General features: G+C 54.3%; 10 protein-coding genes across 10 annotated transcripts; 5 read left to right on the top strand and 5 right to left on the bottom strand.

Annotated features, from left to right (window-relative positions):
* Positions 1-135: 135 nt before the first annotated feature.
* MYCGRDRAFT_20472 (uncharacterized protein) lies at positions 136-3,093 on the top strand (the record flags this gene model as incomplete). Its single annotated transcript, XM_003851082.1, has 1 exon — positions 136-3,093. A coding segment is annotated over one exon (2,958 nt), but the record flags the coding sequence as incomplete, so codon positions are not given.
* A 359-nt stretch (positions 3,094-3,452) lies between these two features.
* Positions 3,453-4,696, bottom strand: MYCGRDRAFT_94509 (uncharacterized protein; the record flags this gene model as incomplete). The annotated part of the gene is made up of 2 exons (XM_003850673.1): positions 3,453-4,606; positions 4,657-4,696. 2 exons carry the CDS (start codon positions 4,694-4,696, stop codon positions 3,453-3,455), a joined length of 1,194 nt encoding a protein of 397 aa, XP_003850721.1.
* A 2,252-nt stretch (positions 4,697-6,948) lies between these two features.
* MYCGRDRAFT_105223 (uncharacterized protein) lies at positions 6,949-7,787 on the top strand (the record flags this gene model as incomplete). Its single annotated transcript, XM_003851083.1, has 1 exon — positions 6,949-7,787. One exon carries the CDS (start codon positions 7,125-7,127, stop codon positions 7,689-7,691), a length of 567 nt encoding a protein of 188 aa, XP_003851131.1.
* A 52-nt stretch (positions 7,788-7,839) lies between these two features.
* On the bottom strand, positions 7,840-8,367 carry MYCGRDRAFT_45051 (uncharacterized protein; the record flags this gene model as incomplete). Its single annotated transcript, XM_003850672.1, has 1 exon — positions 7,840-8,367. The coding sequence occupies one exon, from the start codon at positions 8,365-8,367 to the stop codon at positions 7,840-7,842; it is 528 nt and encodes a 175-aa protein (XP_003850720.1).
* A 507-nt stretch (positions 8,368-8,874) lies between these two features.
* MYCGRDRAFT_100770 (uncharacterized protein) lies at positions 8,875-10,294 on the bottom strand (the record flags this gene model as incomplete). The annotated part of the gene is made up of 4 exons (XM_003850671.1): positions 8,875-9,132; positions 9,191-9,676; positions 9,738-9,874; positions 9,979-10,294. The coding sequence occupies 4 exons, from the start codon at positions 9,989-9,991 to the stop codon at positions 8,875-8,877; spliced, it is 894 nt and encodes a 297-aa protein (XP_003850719.1).
* A 164-nt stretch (positions 10,295-10,458) lies between these two features.
* On the top strand, positions 10,459-11,663 carry MYCGRDRAFT_74052 (uncharacterized protein; the record flags this gene model as incomplete). Its single annotated transcript, XM_003851084.1, has 2 exons — positions 10,459-11,405; positions 11,457-11,663. 2 exons carry the CDS (start codon positions 10,533-10,535, stop codon positions 11,661-11,663), a joined length of 1,080 nt encoding a protein of 359 aa, XP_003851132.1.
* Positions 11,664-12,001: 338 nt separating this feature from the next.
* Positions 12,002-14,523, top strand: MYCGRDRAFT_74048 (uncharacterized protein; the record flags this gene model as incomplete). Its single annotated transcript, XM_003851085.1, has 3 exons — positions 12,002-12,091; positions 12,150-13,882; positions 13,935-14,523. 3 exons carry the CDS (start codon positions 12,022-12,024, stop codon positions 14,358-14,360), a joined length of 2,229 nt encoding a protein of 742 aa, XP_003851133.1.
* Positions 14,524-16,224: 1,701 nt separating this feature from the next.
* Positions 16,225-16,757, bottom strand: MYCGRDRAFT_44959 (uncharacterized protein; the record flags this gene model as incomplete). The annotated part of the gene is made up of 2 exons (XM_003850670.1): positions 16,225-16,594; positions 16,648-16,757. The coding sequence occupies 2 exons, from the start codon at positions 16,755-16,757 to the stop codon at positions 16,225-16,227; spliced, it is 480 nt and encodes a 159-aa protein (XP_003850718.1).
* Positions 16,758-18,007: 1,250 nt separating this feature from the next.
* On the top strand, positions 18,008-19,618 carry MYCGRDRAFT_74043 (uncharacterized protein; the record flags this gene model as incomplete). Its single annotated transcript, XM_003851086.1, has 2 exons — positions 18,008-19,363; positions 19,433-19,618. The coding sequence occupies 2 exons, from the start codon at positions 18,116-18,118 to the stop codon at positions 19,616-19,618; spliced, it is 1,434 nt and encodes a 477-aa protein (XP_003851134.1).
* Positions 19,619-22,131: 2,513 nt separating this feature from the next.
* On the bottom strand, positions 22,132-23,087 carry MYCGRDRAFT_105216 (60S ribosomal protein L11; the record flags this gene model as incomplete). Its single annotated transcript, XM_003850669.1, has 3 exons — positions 22,132-22,458; positions 22,521-22,921; positions 23,045-23,087. 3 exons carry the CDS (start codon positions 23,045-23,047, stop codon positions 22,332-22,334), a joined length of 531 nt encoding a protein of 176 aa, XP_003850717.1.
* Positions 23,088-23,199: the final 112 nt, after the last annotated feature.

The raw sequence follows: 23,199 nt of genomic DNA, 5'->3' as shown, positions 1-23,199 counted from the left end.
GCATCCTTCTCCAACGCATACGAACCGACCCGATCCCTCTACTCTCGCAGCTTGAACGATGAGCTTCCTCCGCCCAATGCCCTTCTCAACGCCGACGATGAGTGCCGCGCCGTGCACAAGATCCAGAAGAGCGAGCAGTGTGCATACATACGGAAGCACTGTCCCGACGATGAGGCTGGATTCACTGCGTACCTGAATCTCTACTACTGCCAAATGCCGCACTTGAAGCCACTTGCTTTCATCGTGCTCATATCATGGCTGGGCTTGCTCTTCTCCACCATCGGCATTGCTGCCAGCGATTTCTTCTGCATCGATCTGAGCACAATAGCTGGAATTCTGGGAATGAGCGAGAGCATGGCAGGAGTGACATTTTTGGCTTTTGGAAACGGCAGTCCCGATGTCTTCTCCACATTCGCAGCAATGAACACCAACAGTGGTAGTCTGGCAGTTGGAGAACTGTTCGGAGCAGCAGGATTTATCACGGCAGTGGTGGCGGGGTCCATGGCATTGATACGGCCATTCCATGTGGCCAAGAAGAGTTTTGTACGGGATGTGGGGTTTTTCATCGTTGCTGCGGCGTTTAGCATGTTGTTTTTGTGGGATGGCAAGTTGCGCTTTTGGGAATGCGCCGCGATGGTGATTTACTACGTCGTTTATGTTGCCTTTGTGGTCGTGTGGCATTGGTGGATTGGAAGAAGACGCAGAAGGCGAGAAAAGGACGCCGCGGCCCGAGGGCACTTCATCGATCCGAGCGATGAGTTTGGCATCGACGAGGAACCCTACAGAGACGATCCGGAGGAGACGCAAACCTCACGCAGACCGAGTCTTTCAAGAGGCGCTTCGCGAGAGGACTGGTCTGCTCTCGAAAGCGGTCCTGCAGACCCACGCGAGGACAGCGCGAATGTTGATGACGAGGAAGAAGCGAGGGATAGGTGGATGAGCGAATTGGCGAGCAATATGCGCCTGACGCGGCCAACACGGTCAAGAAAGAATACCGTCACAGCTGTCCGACCATCATTGGTGGGAGCTCTGGAATTTCAGGCTGTTCTGAAATCATTGCAAAAGTCCCGCAACATCCAGACGATTCCAATGGACTCGAGACGATACTCCGACGATCCCGTGTTCACTACCGCACAGCAGCAGGAATTCATGTCCTCCAACGCGGATCCGGCGTCGAGACCTCCTTACGAAGTTCTTGTCGGTGGGGACCGCTCGCCGCAAATCGTTGCGCACGGTCCGGCAGACGTGACATTAGAATCAGCTCCGACCGGAAGAGCCAGAGCTGTGTCTGCAATGGACGGCAGGACGCTGCAAGTGGGCTCAAACTTGCAACGACTACCGCCAATACCGGCTGAGGACGATTTGATCGATGGAGCCAGCGTGGATAGTGAAAGATCTCGATCCAGGTCGAGGTCGCTCTTGGATGTCCCGTCTACACCGAACAAGGCAGGATCTCCGGACATACTTGTGGACCACGCTTCTCCTCGCCAAAGCGTGCATCCACAACGCAATCATTCGCGTGCTCTCTCGTCCGACCTATTGGCACCACCAGGCATGGCACCAGCGCCCAGACAAGGCAACGATTACTTTGTCGCGAAGCCGCTTTCTCGGACCGGTACCGATGACTCTCCGAAGGATGTGGCTACACCTATACCTCGTGCTGGTTCACTCCCGAAGATCCAAATCCCAAATCAACGCAAGTCGCCATCTTCCTCGCGCGCGACTTCACCGTTCCCAGCTTACAGAGATTACCCCTCGCCATCTATGACTGCAAGCACACGATCGCCTATGAGCATAAAGACTCCAAGTATTCATCTCCCACCTCCGATGGATTCCATCGGATCGCCAGAATCGATACCAGCAGATCAAAGCGCCGAACAGGAAGTACCTCGTCGACCGACATGGCTCACGAGGATTTGGCCGTACAGAATCATGCCACCGCCTGGCGTCATGATAGCGGCACTATTCCCGACAATCTACCACTGGCATGAGAAGACATGGTGGGAGAAGTGTCTAGGTGTGGTTGCAGCGCCGAGTGTGTTCTGTCTCACAGTCACATTGCCGGTCGTCGAGAACGAAAAGGACAACCCCGAAGAAGACCCGATCGAAACTGCTCGCAAAGACCTGAGTCTGGAGTCGCAACGATCGAAGAGCACTCATGCAGGGCCGACATTGAGCACCACTCCTATCAGCGGCATACATTCGGACTATCTCTTGGATGTCAACGACGTACACTCCCATGGCGGTGTAGCCGGCCACGGCAGTTCCGCAACCGCCGCCACCAACGCAGAGCACCACTACCGACCTCACCAGCTTTCTGCAGAGCCGCAAGCAATGCCCGAGCCCGAGCCGCAGCTCTGGAACCGCTGGCTCACAATTCTCCAGCTCTTCCTTGCTCCCATCTTCATCGTTCTCGCCATATGGGTCCAAGCTCCGGATCCTCTTCCTCCACAATGGCTCATCCGGCCCATTCTTATCTGCCTGCTTGTGTCCCTTCTCCTCTTGGTCCCTATCCTCCTCACCACGACACCCACCCACCGACCTCGCCCCTACCGCATCATCCTCTCCCTCGCCGGCTTCGTCGTGTCCATCGCCTGGATCTCCGCGATCGCATCACAAGTCGTTGGCGCACTGAAAGCCCTCGCCGTCATCCTCAACATGTCCCACGCCATCATGGGCCTCACCATTTTCGCCGTCGGCAACTCCCTCGGCGATCTCGTCGCGGACGTTACGGTAGCGAAACTCGGATACCCAGTCATGGCGCTGTCAGCATGTTTCGGCGGGCCGATGTTGAACATCCTTCTCGGGGTCGGCTTGAGTGGAAGCTACATCATGCTCATGGGAGCAGAACATCGGCATGAGAAACATCCGAAGAAGGGCCTGAAGTTTCACAGCTACCACATCGAAGTCAGCAAGACGTTGATCGTGAGTGGAATAACATTGTTAGTCACGCTGGTTGGACTGTTGATCGCCGTGCCGCTGAACAAGTGGGTGCTCAGCCGCAAGATTGGATGGGCGTTGATTGGCCTGTGGACCGTGAGCACGATTTTCAATGTTGTGATTGAGGTCACTGGTTTCTTGGGCGATTCGAGCGAGCGATAGACTGTTCTTTGACTTTTTTTTTTGGTGCGATAAATTTGGCTTTGGATCGAGACAGCTTTACGATCTCTTCAGTTTCGGTTGGCGATGTACATAAGGTGCGAAAGATACCCGGCGTGTTGTTAGAGGTAATGACCTGATGATGAAAGTGTTCTATTCTTGAAGAGTTGCGTTGCAGCACGAAGGCGCATTGTCTGTTGGAACGCCTGACAAACTTTTGTAGGGCGACGGTAATGGGTCGTAAGATATTAGTGCTGTTTTGAGCTTAACGTACTAGGACAGCGAGTGATTCAGCAAACAAGATCGTGTTCGTCTTCTCAGTCGTGTAACCACGCTTATTCTCTGCTCTTTCCCTATCCTGACTGTTCCATCTTGGAGCCGTCGAAAGCACTCTTCGAAGTCGACTGGCTGGAGTCCGACCTGGTACTAGACCTCTTTCTCTCTCCGAAGATGATGGCGGCCAGATAGACCAACCCCACAACGCCGGCGACGACACCATACGCGATGTACACCGCCCTCGACTGTCCAGCTAGTTGGAGTCCGAGTCCGCCATTGATAAGCCCCAGAATGATGACGCTTCTCCCGGTCGTCAGATGGACCCAAGAGGAGGCACTTCTCGCATTTGTACGCTTGAAAAGGCGATGGTGCACCAGACCGGTGATAGGCTGAACGAAGAGTAGACCGAATACGATCAGGCCGATGATAGGGTGGGCCACAAAGCCTTCGAACATCGCCATGTAGATTCCCATGCCGACCGCGGCGATTAAAGCGACAAAGCCAAAGACCTGAACGCCGACATGAGCCCACACCAGACCGGAGAAGCTGGCCAAGCGAATCAAGATGGCGCCCAGGATGAACAGGAGGATGGCCGCACATGCAACAACGCCGTGAGCCGTCAACAGGGTATCAGGATACGCTGCCTCGTCGGGAGCGACAAGTGGGATGTTGTCGACGGTGTATGCCTGGTCAGTGAATGGATTCGCCGAGTTGCCACCTCTTGCCTGGGTGAGGTTGAAGCTGAAGCTACCGTATTTGCTGTGTTCTTTGATGCGCGCATCTTCAGCGTCGGAGTTCATCTCGGCGCCGTCTTTGTATCCATATATCCACTCTGCGGTCGATCCGGTAAATTCCATCGACCCGCCGCTCCAGCTGTTGCAATTGCTGCACTTGACGTTGGCTGTCATGTTGCCATTCTGAACACCACTTCCGTCGAGCAGTGTAAAGTTGGCGGCGTTGTCGTACAGTGGTTGCTCGTGTCCCATACCTAGTCTTGGAGAGATCGTGACATTTTGGCCGTCGGAGGAAGTATACATGACGAACATATTGCTTCCAGCCATTTTCGATCCTTGTCCAAGACCGACCCAGTTCATGCTTGTCGGTGCAGTCATCTGGAAGAAGATGTCGCCCGAACCTGACTGCGCCGTGGGTCCCGGAACGTTCAAAGTAAAGCACACTGCGTTGGCATCGAAACACTGTCGTGTCATGTAGCTTGCGGAGCTCATTGGTACTGTCACTGTGTGAGCGTTGTACGAGGGACACACCAGTTCTGATCCGTACCCAATGCCAGCGCCGTCATGATCGCTGCGGATGCCTTCATCGCGGGAGAAGGGGGCGAATGCTATGTTGATACGGCAAACTTGATGTCGTATAGCAATGAGGAACCGCGTATGCCCGTGAGAGCGATTGGCGTGTCCTTTGGTCTCTTATCAAGACCAGTAAGAATGCTTGCCAGATGTCCGAAAGTGCTCGGCAAGGACCAATGAGTGAAGGTAAGAGATGTCAGATGCTCGATGAAAAGGAAGGACGGACCAACATGGACCAGCAAGAGTCGTTCGAGCATACTTTCCTCTCATGTGGTTGTCCGAAACGCCACGGGCTCAGTCGGCGACCACAACTACGCCGTCATCGTTATGAGTATACGAGGCGATCTGGATCCAGAAGAGGAGATTCGATACGTTGCTTGTCGCGGAAACCTGTTCAGCCAGCCACAGCGTCCATTGCTTGGAGAGATCAAGCACTGGCTCTTGTCGTGAACAAGCAACGGCCAAGAATCCAGGGCGGAGCCATGCCACGCTAGTCGAGAATATGGTCACCGAACTGTTCCGATTCGCTCGTAGCGAGGAACGCTACGACGGATGCAGCAATGTGTCGCAAGTCATCGACAAGTGGTTCAGGCCGCGCGTCCCTGGTTCATGCTGAGACTCCAGAGCCTAGTGTGCTTGCAGAGCTTTTGGAGGAAAGTATGCTTTCTGCGAGTTCGATGGTACCCGGTCGATGGTACCCGGAAACTGCGTCGGAAGTTGAAGGTTGTCAGCAGAGCAGCGAATCAGCAGCGGCCAGTGACCTTAGCACGTCCAACTCAGGAAGGTGCTGGAGGTCGCGACTCGCCATGTGTATGTGCCTGGCGGAGCATTTTAAGATCAAGATCTCGCATCGCGTGCAACTCAATAAGCGATCTGTTCTCCTCATGTTCACGAGGCGCGTACTGTAGATCAGGCGGCGGAATTTGTGGCATTGCGGTTGCGCGCTGCGAATGAACCCTTTGGCGCTGACATATTGTCGGACATTGATGCATCGTCCTCGCTCGACAGAAATATCATCGCTTGTGGCCGAGGTGGAAGCTCGTGCGATGGAAGCTGTCGACGATGATACCTCTGCTCCGGTGAGCTGCGAGGTTGGCCATTGCAACGGCGACGACCACTCTCACCGCCTGATGCGAAGCGCTGCCGTCTCGGGCAGGTAGTGAGTATACCATGACTGCTTCGCGACGAGGGAGACGTGGCCTTGCAACGAGATCTGATGATAAGGTGAGGTCAGTTCAAACGATGGTGATCAAAAAGAGACTAAAAAGATAGGCGATCTCTGCTCATCCTTCGTTTCCTTCAGATCCTGCCGACCGACGTGCCAAACGTCGTCGAACGAACTCCATATGTGCCTTACATGGTCTTGGGGCACGACACGACTCCACCTCCTCTCACCTCCTCTCACATGGCGAGCGGCGACCCATTCAAGTGCTCGTTGCAGCCACTGGAGTACGCCTCAACATCGATACGCCCGGTCGGCGCTTGAAAGAAAAGAAGGAATCACTACTACCATGGTAGTCCGCTTCAACAGCTATGCCCGGAGGCTTCAACCCGACATTGGCGACGAATGAACGAAGGAAAGCGTCTGAGCTCGTCCAGTCAAAGTCATCAGTCAACTCGACGGTCTGCAAGAATATGCTGGAAGCATGCCCATCGTGGCTAGTCTCCAACAATTCCGAGCGGTCTGGAATAGCGGTGACCTCGATGTGTGCTTCCTGGCATCGTTGCGAGAATCGGGTCAATGTATTTGAATGCGTTGTTGCAGGAAGTCGAGGAATCCGTGTCTTCCCAACCCACTGACAGTCCGTTGAGCATCATTCAAGCATTGCTGCCCTGCATCACACGAGCTCACTGCTGCGAATAGGCAGCTTGGCTGGTCCTCGAATATTGTGGCTGGGCATCTAAACTTAGCCTTCACCCTTGCATCTGGTCCGGCCCGGTCATGTCGTTTCACACTAACACGTTTTCTGGCATGGATAACGTCGCCCCAAGCGCCCCGAAGAGACATCTTCATGGTTTGACAGGTCGGATCGGACGAGTTTCAAGTTTCAACGTCGTGGTATGGTCCGTGGCGTACCAAAACACAACGCTCGAGTGGCGGAGAAATACGAAGCGAGCATGGATGGACCCCAGTCGACATCGTCACTTCATGATGCAAGCCGAGCCCAGACCCACCAGCGAGCAGGCACTCCGCACTCCTAGAACAATTCAACAACTCTGACACTCTGTCGCTAAATCCAGGAGCGAATTCGTGTTGCCGCTAGGAACCAACGCAGTGCACGCCAAAGAAGCCGCTGCAAGGATTGCTTTGGGATATATAATATCACGCAAAGTCCTTCTTCGACTCGTTCTATCATCCTCAGCAATCCCATCGTTCGCACCGCAACCCAGCCACACAAAGCCCTCCTTCAACAATCAATCCAACTTCCACCCAAAGCCAAGATGCAGTACTCCGCCCTCGCTCTGTTGACTGCGGTCACCTCCGTCATGGCCGCACCTCAGCACCAGCGGATCCACGTCGACTTCCCTCCTCCCCAGTTGAACCAGGCATTCGGCGTCAACGTAACCGGACCTGGTATCACCAACGTTGATACACGTGCCATGAACGGCGGCATCTTCATCGGCGGACCGCAAAAGGCGAACTGCGAGGACAACTTCCACGCCGACTTCGCCACCTACATCGCCCGCGACGATCACACCTGGAAACTCTACAACAACAAGGGCGGCCCAACCCAGATGCTGTACGTCGACAACAAAGGAAGCGTCGGATACACCACTGGCGACGTTGGAGCGCCCCCTCATACCGAACGCGACCCGTTCAACATCGATCCAACGACCGGATACGTGACCTTCAACGGCTGCTCGGCCAAGGCTTGCCCGACCGGCGCGGAGAAGGACCAATACACACTCTGGTTCACCAACGACGACCCTTATCAACAGAAGGATTGCGTCGACGTCACGGTCCAGGCTTACTACACTCCGTACCGCCCCAGCTGCACGTACAACTGAGCGTTGAGCGATGGCAACGAGAGTTGAGGTGGTAATGAGAGCGCTGTGTTGGTCGTTGATACAATTCTGCATGCAATTTCCGAGCGTATGTTGGAGTTTGAGCGTCACTAGCATTAACATAATGTAGCATCATTCAATCTAGCATCATTCATAACCCCACTCCTCCTTGCCCTGCACTCCTCGTCGAACCCTGATACACGCCCTTGTACCCCTCCACCGCGCCTTTCATCTCCTCGAATACAATCTGCGCCAACTTCGCTTCCCTGAACAAAATCACACCAGCAGGATTTTTGACCTCCAAAAGTGCTCCCATTCCTCCCTCATAACCTGCGTCGACCACGCCCGAGGTAACACTCACTCCTGATCGCCACAGCGAAGATCTGGGAAACACAGTCGCCATGCAGTCCAGAGGTATTTTGACCGTCTCATTGAAGTCGACCAGATAGGCGCCTGGTTGGAGACTTATGCTCTGACTTTCGGTGGTTTCATCGAAAGGCAAAGAGATTGTCTCGGCGGCTTTTCGATGTGTGTTGTCGAAGTCTATCGTGGCGGGAGAGTTCCATCTGGAGATTTGGCGGAGAGTGAGGTCCACGCCGCAGGGTTGTTGTTGATGGGCTGCGTTGCGGAGGTTGCGGACAAGTGATCGGGTGATGATTTCGAGGCCGCTGAGAATCATGATCGCAGACCGGTTGTGATCGCTTTGTGTGTGATGGGATTTACGGCTGATGCATTCGGGTGAGTGTTCTCTGATCAATGGCGTAGCTTGGAGGCAATGGAAAGGAGGTGAGGTGGTCCACCTGAAGCGAGATTGGCCGAAGTCATAGGACAACCTGGGATGATTGACCGAGATGGGCACAGTATGTTGGAAGTATTCAGTTTGATACTACCTATGGAATACAATCAACGGCGATATGTCGATTGATTCCAAGTGCGCGTATTGCGCAACGATACATTCGTGAGAGTAAAAGCAAATATCCCCTTCACCATCCGATGAAGCTGCGCCATGCCATTACCCAATCGACCCATCTCCAGCGCAAGCTCGACCGTAAATCTCGAAAATCAAACATCAGACCATGCTCGTGACCCTGTCCAAGCCGGTGGCTGTTCGCATTGCCTCTCCATGCCTGATATGCACCTATACATCCTTGATCGCATCCTTTTGACCTTTTTTCTCGCCGAGTCCTCAGCTTGCAGCCACCAGGTCTGCCTCCTCCACCGGCCAGAGATGCTGCACGAGAAGCTTGTTCATCGTGAACATGTGGACCTTGTCGCTCTTGAAGACCGCCCGCATCGCTTCATCGCAATTGATCTGCCGCTTGTCGGTGGGCTCCTGCAGGTCGCGCTCCTTCACATAGGCCCATATCCGCTTGACGGTCTGTGGCCGAGAGAGTTGATTTTCGCCGAGCATGGCCGCGAGCGGCTCGGAGAGATGCATTGGTTTCTGCATGTTCTGTTAGCATTGTCACATGTAAGCGCCACGTCGTTGCGAGTGAACGTACATGGAAGCCGCCTTTCTTCTCCTTCTCGGGCTTTTCCACTCCACTGCCTCCCTCCAAGTCCGAGTCATCTTCCGCACCGATCTTGGCCGCGCTCTTCTTCTTGCTCTTCGTTGCCTTCTTTGCTGGGGTCTTGCGCTTTGTGTTGCCTCCACGTGTAGCCCTCGAGGACGTCTGAGCGTTGAGCTCGGCCTGCAGACGTGCTGCCATCTTCTCGTCAGACTCAACGTCGCCCGATGTAGGTGCCTTGCTCTTCTTCACTTTCTTCGGGACCGGCGAATCGTCCTTGACATCGCTCAGGTCGCTCTCCGAGGAAGCTTTCCGCTTGCTACCAGTTACGGGCGGTGAGGCTGCGGCGGATGAAGCAGCATCGTTGCCGTTCGCGGATTTCGTAATGCCATTGGCGGTGGGAGCTGGCTCTGGCGCGGTCACTCCATTACCGGACTGGAATTTGTCGAACCGCTCCATAATAAGCGCTGTAATGAGCGTCTGAAGGCGCAGGTGACATGGTCAGCACTCGCCCCAGCGACTCCTAATCTCAAAAGCCTACCTTTTGTGGTGCGAGGTCATAGTCGACTTTGGCCTGGAGCCCTTTGCGAATGCTTTTGGCGGAGACGGTATTGAGGTCGGACTTTGCGAGAATCCTGTCGATGATCGCGCTATATGAAGCGGCCTGCTCGGGCGCGACTAGGAGAGACATATGTTAGTAAATGGCTATTGACAAAGTCCGGCTGATATCGAAGATCCTCGCACGTGCGCGATGCACATTGGACGAAGGTGGAGGTACTCACGTTGCGACGCCATATTGACGGATCCGGGTGGTCAAGACCTACGAGGGAGATCGTTGAACAGCGAGAATGCTGCCCAAGGCCTGATGATTGCCACCGGGTTGGTGTTGTTTGCGCGGCGGAGCTGCCTTGTCGCTAGACGATGTCTCGAAGTGAATGCAGCTCGGTGCAGGTGGAACGGCATTCGGCGGTGGCTGGGCCGGCAGAAGTCTCCGAATATGCAAGGCTCCGACTTTAGCAGTATTGTGACAATTGTAGGTAATTCTGCTGCGAGAGTTCACCTTGGACTCTGCACCTGCGAATGTTCGGCGCATGCACGGAATGTAGAAGTGTCTAGCGGTGGACGAAGGTCGAAGATGTGAATCTGGACGTGTGACGATGATGGAGCCCGCTTAGGACGGAGATGGGTCCGGCGTGTGGATCACTTCTCCGGCATGAACCTTCTTCACCTCGTCCAAACAATCCATTGTCACGAGACGACGCCAATCAGATTTTGAAGACCGCGGCTGCCCAAATACCTCCACGCGTGCTTTTCGCCCACGCACAATACAGAGAGCATGTTCACATCAAGTGATGCCCGACCGGCAGACGCTGCGTTCACCAGAGCTCTGCCAAAGGTGGAGCTACATGCTCATCTCACAGGCAGCATAAGTCCAGAGATGCTCCATCGAATCTGGCAAGACAGCAAGTCCGACCTCCCCGACCCTCTCACGGCCATCCGCCCAGAGGGAGCCCATCACGACATCTTCTCTTTTTTCAAGGTTTTCGACACATATATCTACAATCTATGCAACACTCCAGAAGCCGTAGCATTCGCAACCAGAGAAGTTCTCAAAGCATTTCGAAACGATGGTGTCAAGTATCTTGAACTGAGGACCACTCCCCGAGAAGCACTCGCAACTGGACTGTCCAAGGAGATCTACGTGGAAACCGTGCTCGATACGGTTGCAGAATTCTCGCGTGAGGAAGACGACATGCGCACATTTTTGATGCTCTCTATCGACCGAAGAAACACAATCGCACAGGCACAGAAAGTACTTGAACTTGCGATGAGATATCGCCAAAGAGGCTGCGGTATAGTCGGCGTTGATCTTTGCGGCAACCCTTTGAGAGGAGACGTGTCCATCTTCCGGGAGGTCTTCTTACGGGCTCGGCAGGAAGGCTTCCACATAGCATTACATTTCGCCGAGATTCCTGAGAGCAGTTCAGACGCTGAGCTCGAGACGCTGCTAGCGATGCAGCCGGATCGCATAGGCCATGTTATACACGTTCCTCCCAAGATTGTAAAGGAGATCGAAAGAAGGAACATTGGATTGGAGCTTTGTCTCAGCTGCAACGTGCACGCCAAAATGCTGCCAGGTAAGAACAGAGGCTTTGCAGATCATCACTTTGGAGAGTGGTATACCCGGAAGTGTCCAATCGCATTGAGTGTAAGTTAATCTCTACATCATGCTTGCACCTCCTCACTCACATCAAGTCAGACGGATGATGTGGGTATCTTCGGGAGTCCTGTGTCCAACGAGTATCTGCTTGCCGCTCAGCACTTTTGCTTGAGTCAGAACGATCTGGTTCAACTCGCGCGACGGGCTGTGCCTTCGATCTTTGGCGATGATGAAGAGAAGAGGCGACTTCACAGCCTGCTGGACACTTTTGAAAGAAAGCTTGCGAATTCAAGGTTGCTTCTGTGACTCATTATCAGACTCATGCTTGCCTATCTGTACATACATGTGTTGTACGTTGGTGCGATCGTCATGGGAATGCCATTTGGGAAGCACGACATGTAGTATAAGTGCGTTCTGTGGGTTTCCTGTGATCGTGAGAATGTGTTTCAACAAGCAATTGGACGATGAATCTAAAGTCTCGCTCCCTTTGTCTCTGTGAGTTGAAAGCTTGCATGTGATCGTCTCGTTCTTGCCTCAGAATTCAGGCTCAAAACTTGGCGCTCTCGAAAATCCACGAAGATTCAACGACTAGCGGACGGAAGCGCGATCCCAAGATACTACGCCTATCCCACCAACACATTCGCCACAGATCGCAACCGCAATCATGGCGCCTTCATTCGAACAACTAGACCCGGAGACGGAATTCGAAGACGATGAGGAGATTGACTTTACAGGTAGGCTGGAACATGCGCGGTTCCGCAGTGAGCGTGCGGCTAATACGATGCCCTTTAGATCTCAAGGAACAATATGAGGAGCACATGGAGGAGGGTCTGGACACATTTATCGTGATTGATGGTCTGCCCAAGGTGCCGGCCGACAGCAAGGGAAAGCTGGTGAAATTCTTGCTCCGCAGCTTGACGAAAGTCGGCAGCACGAAGGAGGAGAATGTCTTCATGCCAATCAACGAGGAGACTGGAAGTTCCGAGGGATTCGCCTTTGTCGAGTACGAAACACCTGCGCAAGCCGCCGCTGCGGTCAAGGCCCTGCACGCCACTCCTCTGGACAAGAAGCACACCATTGCCGTGAACAAACTCACGGACATCGAGCGATTCGGAAGAGAAGGACGAATCGATGAGACCTACCGCGCACCCGAGATTCCCGAGTTTGAAGAGAAGGAGCACTTGCGCTGGTGGTTGGGAGATGAGGAGGGCAGAGATCAGTTTGTGATGTACCGTGGTGACAACGTGGGTGTTTTCTGGAACGAGCGTGAAGGACAACCGGATCAGGTCGTCGACCGTCAGCACTGGACCGAGTCTTTCGTCCAGTGGTCACCAAAGGGCACATATCTCACATCGATGCACAACCAGGGTGTACAACTCTGGGGAGGTCCGAACTGGTCGAGACAAAAGCGATTCATGCACCCTGGTGTCAACCTTGTCGATTTCTCTCCGGACGAACGCTACATCACCACCTGGTCTCACCGTCCCATGGAGGTGGACGAGACCAACCCCATTCTCTCGATTGAGGAGGACGGAAAGAACTACATCATCTGGGATGTTGCTACCGGCAAGCCTCTTCGTTCATTCGTTACTCTCGATTCTCCTGGCCCTTCTGTCGATCCCGACGGTAACCCGATCAAGAAGAAGATTCAGTGGCCCGCGTTCAAGTGGTCTGCTGATGCCAAGTATGTCGCTCGCTTGAACGAAGGCCAAAGCATCAGTGTCTACGAACTTCCCCGCATGAACCTCCTCGACAAGACCAGCATCAAGATTGACGGTGTTGTGGACTTCGAATGGGCTCCTGCGAACCCACAGCGCGCCAGCGTCACCGACTACGAACAACTCTTCTGCTACTGGACTCCTGAAATGGGCTCAAATCCCGCCAAGGTGGGTCTTATGACCGTTCCCACGAAGGAGGTCGTCCGCACACGAAATCTCTTCAACGTCAGCGATGCCAAGCTCCACTGGCAGTCCGAAGCCGCATATGTCTGTGTCAAGGTCGACCGCCACAGCAAGTCGAAGAAGTCGCTCGCCACAAACCTCGAAATCTTCCGTGTCCAAGAAAAGGGTGTCCCAGTCGAAGTCGTGGACAACCTCAAGGAGACTGTCATCAACTTCGCATGGGAACCCAAGGGCAACCGCTTCGTTCTCATCACAACTGGCGAGGTACCTGTCGGTTCCGCTGTACCTCCAAAGACCTCAGTCTCATTCTTCGCGCCTGAAAAGGCCAAGGGACGCGAAATTGGAAACTTCAAGCTCATCCGAACAGTCGACAAGAAGAACAACAACGCTATTCACTGGTGCCCTAACGGTCGCTTCGTCATTGTTGCCACTGTTCTGAGCCAGCAGAGCTTCGACTTGGATTTCTGGGACTTTGACTTTGAGGGCACACCTGACGAAAAGGAGAAGGACCTCACTGCTAACCTCCAGCTCATGAACACTGCGGACCACTACGGCGTGACAGACATTGAGTGGGACCCAAGTGGTCGATTCGTCGCCACCAGTGCCAGTGTCTGGAAGCACCGAGTACGTATCATCGTATTCACCGCGCACATTACCACCCACTAACAGCTCGCAGATGGAAAACGGATACCACCTCTACAACTTCTCCGGCCAACTTCTCCGCGAGGAGCCCATCGAGCAGTTCAAGCAGTGGACATGGCGCCCACGTCCCGAGCGCCTCATCAGCAAGGAGGAGATGAAGGCCGTCCGCAAGAACCTGAAGCAGTACGCCAAGGAGTTCGAAGAGCTCGACAACGCCAAGCGCAGCACTGCCGACAAGGCCATCATCGAGGCTCGCCGCAGACAACTCGACGAGTGGCTCGCATGGCGCGAACGCACCCAGGAGGAACTTCTCGAAGAGCGGAGAGATTTGGGCCTGCCGGACCTCAGCGAGGAGAGGCATGCATTGGTCATTGCTGAGGAGGAAGGCGCGGATCAGAGCAAGGTGGTCGAGGAGATTACCGAGGAGATTTTGGAGGAGACGGAGGAGATTCTCGAGTAGAGGATCATCTTTCACCTTTTGGGCTCCATGCTGGACGGAGAGTTCGGATGTTGCATGATGTGGTGTGCATGAGCGGAGAGATCTCGTTCGAACGACTGATGTGCTAGATACACTCGTGCGTTGTGCATACAGCGCCCACAATGTTCACCACGATTTCATTCCGCCAAGTAACAATCTGGGTATCCTTCATCTCGGCGGCATTGCATGACATTGCACGTACGCCTTGTGCTACAATTCTGTGCCGCGAACGTCAGCTAGTGCGATCGACTTGACTGCGGAACAGATCGTTCTATCGAGCGCTCGGGTGCACCCAGCGTGACGCAGAGTGGGCCAGCATGGTGGTACTTCATGCGAGTCCACTCGTTAGGCGGGTTGATAGGGTCAGGGTTTGGGTACTTGGAAGATGATGCATGAGGATTAAGGACTAGCATTGTTGGCACTGCTATTGTGGTCCTGTAAAACATGTCCGATGAGCATTGACAGAATTGCTGCTGCGATTTCGCATAGCGCATGACCAGTGTGATGCTGTCGACGTAGATTGCTGCAGTATTTTGGGTTGGTCATCCAAGCAGTTCTTCCATGATCGAGGTACAGATCGTGCCGCCGGCTTCTGATCGAAACAGTGACCAGACTGTTACCGGCAGCTGCACAGCCTTTGCAAACGTGTGCTTGTAAGCAAGCAACAGTCGCCAGCGTGCTGACCTTGACACCAGCTCGACACTGCGAATCGGTGGTCTCTGATGCAGTGATGCACCATTGAGAGCGCCTTGAGGCTACACTGACCGCCCTCGACTGCACCTGTCAAGCTTGACACAACTTGAAGCTAGCATTGGCCATCGTGAGCATACAACCGTCCATCATGAAGCACGACCCAAACCACGCAATGATCGCATCCTTCCTCTACAACTCCAACTCAATCTCCGTCGTCGCCGGCCGACTCTGACAAATCAGAATCCCCTGCGGCTTCTCTCCCTCCGGCCCATACACCTGGCCCTTGAGGACCTTGACCTCACAAGTCCCACACATGGCGCTCCGACATCCGTGAAGAGGTTTCAGGCCGGCTTTCTCGGCTAGTTCGAGGAGGGAGAGGTCCTCGGTTGCGAGCCAGGTGGCGGTGATGTTGGAGGTTTTGAAGAGGACTTGGGCTGTGCCGGTGTCTTCGATGTCGAGCATTGCTTTTGAGAAGGCTAGGATGGGTTGGAGGAGGGGAGGTGGTGCGAAATGGAGAGGAAGTGAGGTTCGTGGGAGGACGAGGTGGCTGGGTTACGGTCGTGGTTTTATGGCGGCCGGAGGACATGAGCTAGCTTCGAGGTCTGTCCGACCAATGATCGAAGGCGGTTGAGTGAGGTAGCCGACCTTGCAGTACAAGGGCGATTCGGACCTCATCTCAACTTTCTCCAACCACGTTTGCCGGCTGGTGAGCTTTGAACCGGGCTCAGTTGACGCAGGAGACAGAGCTGTAGCGACATCTTGTCGAACATCTAAGCCATTGAGGTGCAAGTCGTGCATTGCGGAACAAGTTGAGATGTCCATCGACTGCTCACAGCCACTCCCAACCCTATGGTAAAGCAGCTTTGATCACATTCCACGAGAATGCAGCCATAAGCTAGCGTGAATGAAATCTCGGCCAGTAACAGCGTGTGGCATTCATGTGCTATGAAAACAGTGCAAGTGCTGTGGCCTGCCTTGCAAGAATGCTTTTCAAATGCTGAGGAGAGCGAGAGCGCCACTGTCATACCCTCAGGATGCTGTAAAAGGTATCGTGCCTTCCGAATAGAAGGATCGGAAAACACAGAAGGAAACTCGTCATTACTCTGCCCGTGCAATGTGGGCCCGAGAAAAGTTCAATCGCGCTCAAGTACGCTTAAAATCCACACAATGCACTTTCATCACTTCGCCGCCGGCTGCTTTCCTGCTGTTGCGCCCTGTGTGCATCAAGCTCCCTCTGCTCTAGTTCCTCCCTCGTAAGCTGCGGTTCTTGCGCCTGCTGCGCCTGAGGCTCGTGCTGTGTCGGGTGCGGGTGCTGCGGTGGCATGGCCTGCGTCATCGGATACTGGGAAGGAACCATGGCGGCAGGTGGAACGCCGACGAGCTGGACTTGTCCTTCGTAGGGACGGTGAGTAAGTTGCTTGCCACAGTTCCCGCAGTAGTGATCGATCTCCTGGCAGGAATGTGCGATACATGGCAAACAGGCCAGGCAGATGCAGAAGAAACCGAGGACAACGCCGGAGAGCCTTGGGTGATGTTAGCTTTAAATCAGTGCAAAAGTGCACTGGGAATAACTCACCAAGTCATGGTGGAGTGCTCCTCTCCGACTCTTGTCATTGCGCGTCGCTGGCAGAATGGGCAGTCGACTTCCGCAGAATGTTCGCCAAGCATGTGAAGTGGAGTGACCATCGTGTTCGCTGTTTCCGAGTATTGCGGAGGCGCGTAGTATGGACTCGCGTGTGTGTTGCCGTATTGTTCGGGGTGGTGCTCGACCTTCGGATCGAATGCTTCTTGTACAGTGCTCGGCTGATGAGCAGCGATCTCAGGTCCTGCGGTGTTCGTTTGTGTCGCCATTTTGCCCGTGTGAGTGCAGTTGTATTGTGCTTGTAATGATGTTTTCAAGTCTCGACGTGAATAAAAGATGTCGGCCAAGCGGCTGCGAAAAGGCACTTCTTTGTAGTGGTGGAAAGAAATCTATAAAGAGCACCGCCGGCAGGCGCACAGGGCGCAGCAGGAAGCAGGTCGATCCTTCGCTCCTTCCTTGCTCAGCGACCAATCAATTCCAGCCTTCAGGGCCAACTTTTCTCGCCAACTTCAGCCAAGGCTCTGGTCAAAGAGAACATGCGGCTGTGCATTGCCGGTGAGTGTTGTGGCTCGTGGAAGGAAGCTTGGTCGTAGGAGGTAGCATGCTGCTGTACATGTGACCTGGATTCGATAGGACGCCGGACATAGGAGAATCAATAAGGTCAGATGCGGTACTTACCAGAACGTGTTGCACAGCAGTTCCTCGCCGTTCGGAGGCGCGAATATGTACTCCCAAGTATGGACCTCACTTGATCGGAATAGGTCTCGGTGTGCTTCGAATTCAAGGTTCAAGACTTTGGCAGCGTCGACAATCTGCTGTGGTGTGCCATGTCCTCCATCGTGACCGGGGCCGGCCTGCTCTCACGTCTCGCACGTCGAGGGAAGCGTTCCAGTATTCGGGATGCAATGCAAGGTGCTCCCGATAGAACTATGTGTCAGCTGATGATCAGAAATCATATATGCATCGACAATACCGATTGCGGTGAGTCTCCAGCGCATGTCCGCGAAAGGAGGAAAGATGGTCTCTCGGCAAAGACCAGGGCACCAGCCAATTGCGCGTTACATAATACCCATCAACTCGCCGCCTCTAGCCGCTCATCGGTCATTGGCACATGATACGAAGTCGACCCTATAAGCAGGATGAAGCGCGTTTCGCAACGACCTGTCCTTAACGGAACTCGAGCGCGTGAACCTGCGCATAGCGGTCAACTAGCCATATCGTGACCGCTACAGTGCGCCGGTCTGGATAATGAGATCTCGGCCACGCCGCAGAGAAAATCGGATGTGTTTTCTGAGGAAGGAGAAAGTATAAGAGAATATCCAGGCCCGCAGACCCTGTTTCTTTCCAAACGACCCCTCAACACGCTGTTTCTATACCCCTCGCTTGACTCTATAATTTACCTGTGACGACTGACGGACCTCCTCCACAAGCACTACATAACACCCAGCATACACACTCCACCATGGCTCCCATCGCGATCGAGGAGCAGACCAACGGCCATGCCAACGGTACACTGAACGCCAAAGCGACCACATTCACGCCCGGCAGCCACACCTCAACATACCATGCCGCCTCTTCAGAGCAGGCCATGTCGACAGAGGCAGCCTACGCCGCACACAACTACCACCCTCTCCCGATCGTCTTCGCCAAAGCCTCAGGATGCTCTGTATGGGATCCCGAAGGAAAACACTACCTCGACTTCCTCTCCGCCTACTCCGCCGTAAACCAAGGGCACTGCCACCCAAAACTCATTCAAGCGCTGATTGAGCAAGCGAGCCGCGTCACACTGTCAAGCAGAGCGTTCTACAACGATGTCTTCCCAAAATTCGCGGAAAAGATCACCTCGATGATGGGCTTCGACATGGTATTGCCCATGAACACCGGAGCAGAGGCGGTGGAGACGGCAGTGAAGCTGGCAAGAAAGTGGGGATACAAAGTCAAGGGCATTCCGCAAAACAAGGCGTTGGTGTTCAGTGTGACGGAGAACTTTCACGGCAGGACATTTGCGGCGATCACCATGTCGACGGATCCAGAGAGCAAGGAGAACTACGGCCCATACCTGCCAAACGTAGGAGCTGAATGCCCGTCGACTGGCAAGCAGATTCCATTCAACGATGTCAAGGCGTTGGAGGCGGCGTTGGAGGCACACGGCAAAGAGGTTGCTGCGTTCCTCGTGGAGCCAATTCAAGGAGAGGCAGGCATTGTCGTGCCAGATGAGGACTACCTAGTCAAGGTCCGCGAGCTCTGCAACAAGCACAACGTCCTTCTCATCTGCGACGAGATTCAGACTGGTATTGCACGCACAGGAAAGATGCTCTGCCACGAGTGGAGCGGCATCAAGCCCGACATGGTCCTTCTCGGCAAGGCCATCAGCGGCGGCATGTACCCAGTATCATGTGTCCTCGCTTCAAAGGAGGTCATGCTCACAATCGAGCCCGGCACTCACGGCAGCACATACGGAGGCAACCCCTTGGGAAGCGCCGTAGCCATCAAAGCCCTCGAAATCGTCGAGGAAGAACAACTCGTCGAGCGCGCCGAACGTCTCGGCCACGTCTTCCGCGCCGGCCTCGCAGAAATCGCCAAGCGCGACCCCATGATCACCACCATCCGCGGCAAAGGCCTGCTCAACGCCATCGTGATCGACGAGTCCAAGACCGGCGGCCACAGCGCGTGGGACCTGTGCATGTTGATGAAGCAGAAGGGACTTTTGGTAGGTCGAGCACTGAAGATCTCGCATCGAAGAGACCTTGTCGCTGACCATACTTCTTCTTCTTCCCAGGCGAAACCTACCCACCAGAATATCATTCGTTTGGCGCCGCCGCTTGTTATCAGTGATGAGGAGATCCAGACTGCGTTGAGGATTATTGAGGAGGCTGTTACTGAGTTGCCGACGTTGAAGGGTGAGAAGGAGGAGAAGGTTATTCCTCCGGGTGAGAAGAATGTGCATATTGGGATTGAGAACTGAGGAGCGAGCATTGTAAAGGATGGGATGTGTCTTACGATCTGGGGGAGCGCGCTGCTCTTGGTCATTCCTATGCACGGCCGGTCTATCTCGACTAGATGAGAAGCATGCGGTGGACTTTTGGATACCCTCTTTTGACGCAAAAGGAGCACGGCAGCTGGGTTTGGCGAGCTTGTTGCTTGGATGATATACCTTCTCGGCCATTTTGGACGAGGCGAATGGAAAGTTTGACTATCTCGTTCCGCCTTCAATGGTGGACGGCGGTGGGTAAGTCGTGTTGATGCCAGTGAGGCCGGTCTTGTGTCAGAACATCGTGGGGAAAGGTAAGTGTGTTCATATTGCCTTCCGCATTCGTGGAGTGAGGTCGATGCAAGATTGCCGCAAGGGCGCATTGGGAGGAGAAGGAGCACGATTCCGCGGCTGCCTGAAATCCGATGTCTCGCACTTCACTTCACTTCACTTCCTCTTTGCCGCCAGCACAATTCCTCTTCATCGCCGCCGCGAGCACACTTTCGAGCAAGATTCCCTCATCGCTCTCGACCGGAGAAACGACCCACGCACCGTCATCAGCTCGATCGCACGCAAATCATACCTACCATGGACCTACCGCAAACAGCCCATCCCTCTCTTCAGCCCTTTCGTGATGCGCTGCTGAGTTCAGCCAAGGTCCCGCCGCAAGATGCCATGTCAGACTGGTCCATGACAGAGGACACTGCTTCGGAATGGTCCATGTCAGACGATGATATGACGGAAAGAGCCACGCCAGACCTCATCTGCTCGTCCGCCAACAGGCTGGACCAAACCGCAATCGAGAAACAACCTCGACGTGGTGGCTCCCTGGACGACGTCTTCGCCTTCACACATCTGGCCGTGAAGATTCTTCTTCACATGCGGATCAAGGACTTGTTGGTGAATGCACAGCGGGTTTCGAAGCAATGGAAGGCGATAATCGACAATTCTTTGAGGTTGCAGCAGGCGCTGTTCTTCAAGCCTTTGCCGGGAGGACCTATTCTTTGGGAACAGGGGGACTTTTACCAGAAGATGTCGAGTCGAGTCAGGGACGCTGGTCGAAGTGCAGAGGAGTTCAAGGACGAAGCTGTCGCATGCGCCGCATGCGGCTGCGAATGTGCTTGTCGCTGCGATCTCTTCAATAATTGCCTTGACTGCGACTGCGGCTGTAACTGCAGCTGCGACTGCGACTGCGACGATCACGACCGTATCGTTGAGGACGATGAAGATATGGAGGTCGTCACACAACGAACGGTGGTCTTCAACAATCCTTTCCGCCGACAAGTGCGCCGACTTCATATGTCCCTGCGATATTTTCCTGGAGCAGGCAGTCGACAGAGCTTCGAGTCATTTGGCAAAGCTTTGAAGAGAGACTCGGCAAGCTGGCGACGAATGCTTGCTTGCCAGCCTCCGGTCGACTATGCGAATGTCCGACGTGCTTTCGGACCCGTGAAGTCCAAGGACCTTGCAACTCATACTGGAGATAGCTTCCTCACATGGCACACCTTACTGGGACGAGATAACAGAGATTGGGACTACGGCGACGAAGTTCCGGTCATATTCACAAGAGAGGTGAAAATCGCTCATGATGTGCAGAGGATCGACTACAAGACAACCAAGGGTTTCGACGTTTGGGATCCCACAGACTTCACTCTGACGCTCAGAATCATCCTCAAATGGCAGGGCACAGGAATCATCACGATCGGCTGTGAGCCCACAGAGACTGTTGATGAAGTGAAGCAGAAGATCCTCAAGCTGCTGAACTTGCCCCATCATCCGTCCGTAGCTCTCTTGTATGGTGGCAAGGCCATGCGTATCGGATCTTTGGAGGAGTGGGACTACGAGAAAGGGACGTACATATGGGCGAGAGTGGTGCGATGGTGAGGAGAGTCTCGAGCTTCACAATCGCCTTCGCTAACCTATGCATAGTGAATGCTTCTACTACTGATCATCGAGAGGTGCTTGGGCCCAAGCTCGCGTAGCTCGAGGCATATCAAGAGCATGACGCTGGCTGATGAGGGTAATGCGGTGTGAAAGGCGCGACGATCGGAGTGCGGTCATAGGCGAAGGGCATGAATGTGCAAACTTCGATTGTTGAGCATTTGTTCCGAGATTCTGTATGGGAATGCCCAACAAGCAATGGGAGCGAACTCAGCTCATGTCAGATTTGTGGTGAAAGAAAACCACGCTGGTGAACAAGCTATCGACAGCGCTGTCGTTCGATCTGATCAATCTGTCACCATCGCTGTTGACCACCGACCAAGTGGAGGTACTTCACCTTGATTTATCGCTGGGGTGTTGGCGCTGCCTTGAGCGTGCGGTGCCAACGATGTGTCTCTGCAATGCTACGAACATGGCACAAATGGAGCAAAGCACCACGAACTTGTAGGCACGACTTACCTGGTTGACGATGGTGGTGCAGCTACAGCAGTTGCACCCTACAACGAGAGAGTGAATCGTGGCAATGAGGCAGCGATCAAAATGGTTAAGCGGCAAGTCACATCTGTGGTGAAGCCTCCATTGTGGATTGATCTTGCTCCTGCGTCAAGAAAGCTCCGATAGGCCGTGTATGTGTCGCTATCTGAACATCCACCACGGCCATGCTCTTTCGCTACTCAATTCCACATCCATCCATGCTCCGCTCGCTCGACTGTTCCCATTTTCCCAGGCAGAAGAATTCGACTTTTCATCACTTTCGTGACCGAGTTTACCTCACGATGCCCTCGAATCGGTTCTTGTACCACTTGACGGTTTCTTGCTGGTTGATGCGGTGGGAGGCACCAATCTTGGCTTGTGCCCGACGGCGCTTGGTGACGCGAGCACCTGGGCGGGTCCTGCATGGCATGGTCAGTACTTTGCTCAGCCCTGGAGCTCCCACTCTCTCATTCCAACTCACATGCAGCAGTAGAAGTCCATTCCGTAAATACCAATACCCGGGTCGTACTTGATGCCGAGATCGATGTGCTCAGAGATACCGAAGCCGAAGTTGCCAGTCTCGGAGAAGTTGCGCTTGCGGAGCTCGTACTCCTTGACCTTGAGGCCACGCTCGAGAATCTCCTCCGCCTTGGGGCCGCGGACGGTGACGTGGACGGCGATCTTCTCATTACGGCGGATACCGAATGTGCGGACGGTGTAGCGGGCCTTGCTGTAGACGGGTGTCTGACCGCTCAGCTGCTCGAGCACCTTGGCGGCACGGGTCAGTCTGTCACCAGACTCGCCGACGGAGATGTTGAGGACGAGCTTTGCGATGCGGAGCTCGCGCATGGGGTTGGCGGACTTGTCGGTGCTGGAGGACGCCTGTGAAGAGAGGAATTGGGATTAGCTGGTGTCCCGGTCCATCGCTTCGAGGCGCGGCATGTGCGCTGGTCAAGGTGCTGGCGTTGTAGCAGCTGCAGCAGGGAATGGGTCGACTCGACTCACCATTGTGCTGGTATTTTCCTCACGGTCCTTGGAGTGGTGTGGTTAGTAGAGCAATGGTGAAGTCAAAGTTCAACGTCGAGATCGAAAAGCAGTGTGGTCGACTTCCGGCGCCAAGTCACGCTACGGATCGACCCGCAGCAGGAAGGAACTTCGAA

This window comes from Zymoseptoria tritici, chromosome 7, assembly GCF_000219625.1.
Source record: "Zymoseptoria tritici IPO323 chromosome 7, whole genome shotgun sequence".
NCBI classification, from domain to species: domain Eukaryota; kingdom Fungi; phylum Ascomycota; class Dothideomycetes; order Mycosphaerellales; family Mycosphaerellaceae; genus Zymoseptoria; species Zymoseptoria tritici.
This window is presented reverse-complemented; position numbering and strand designations above follow the sequence as displayed.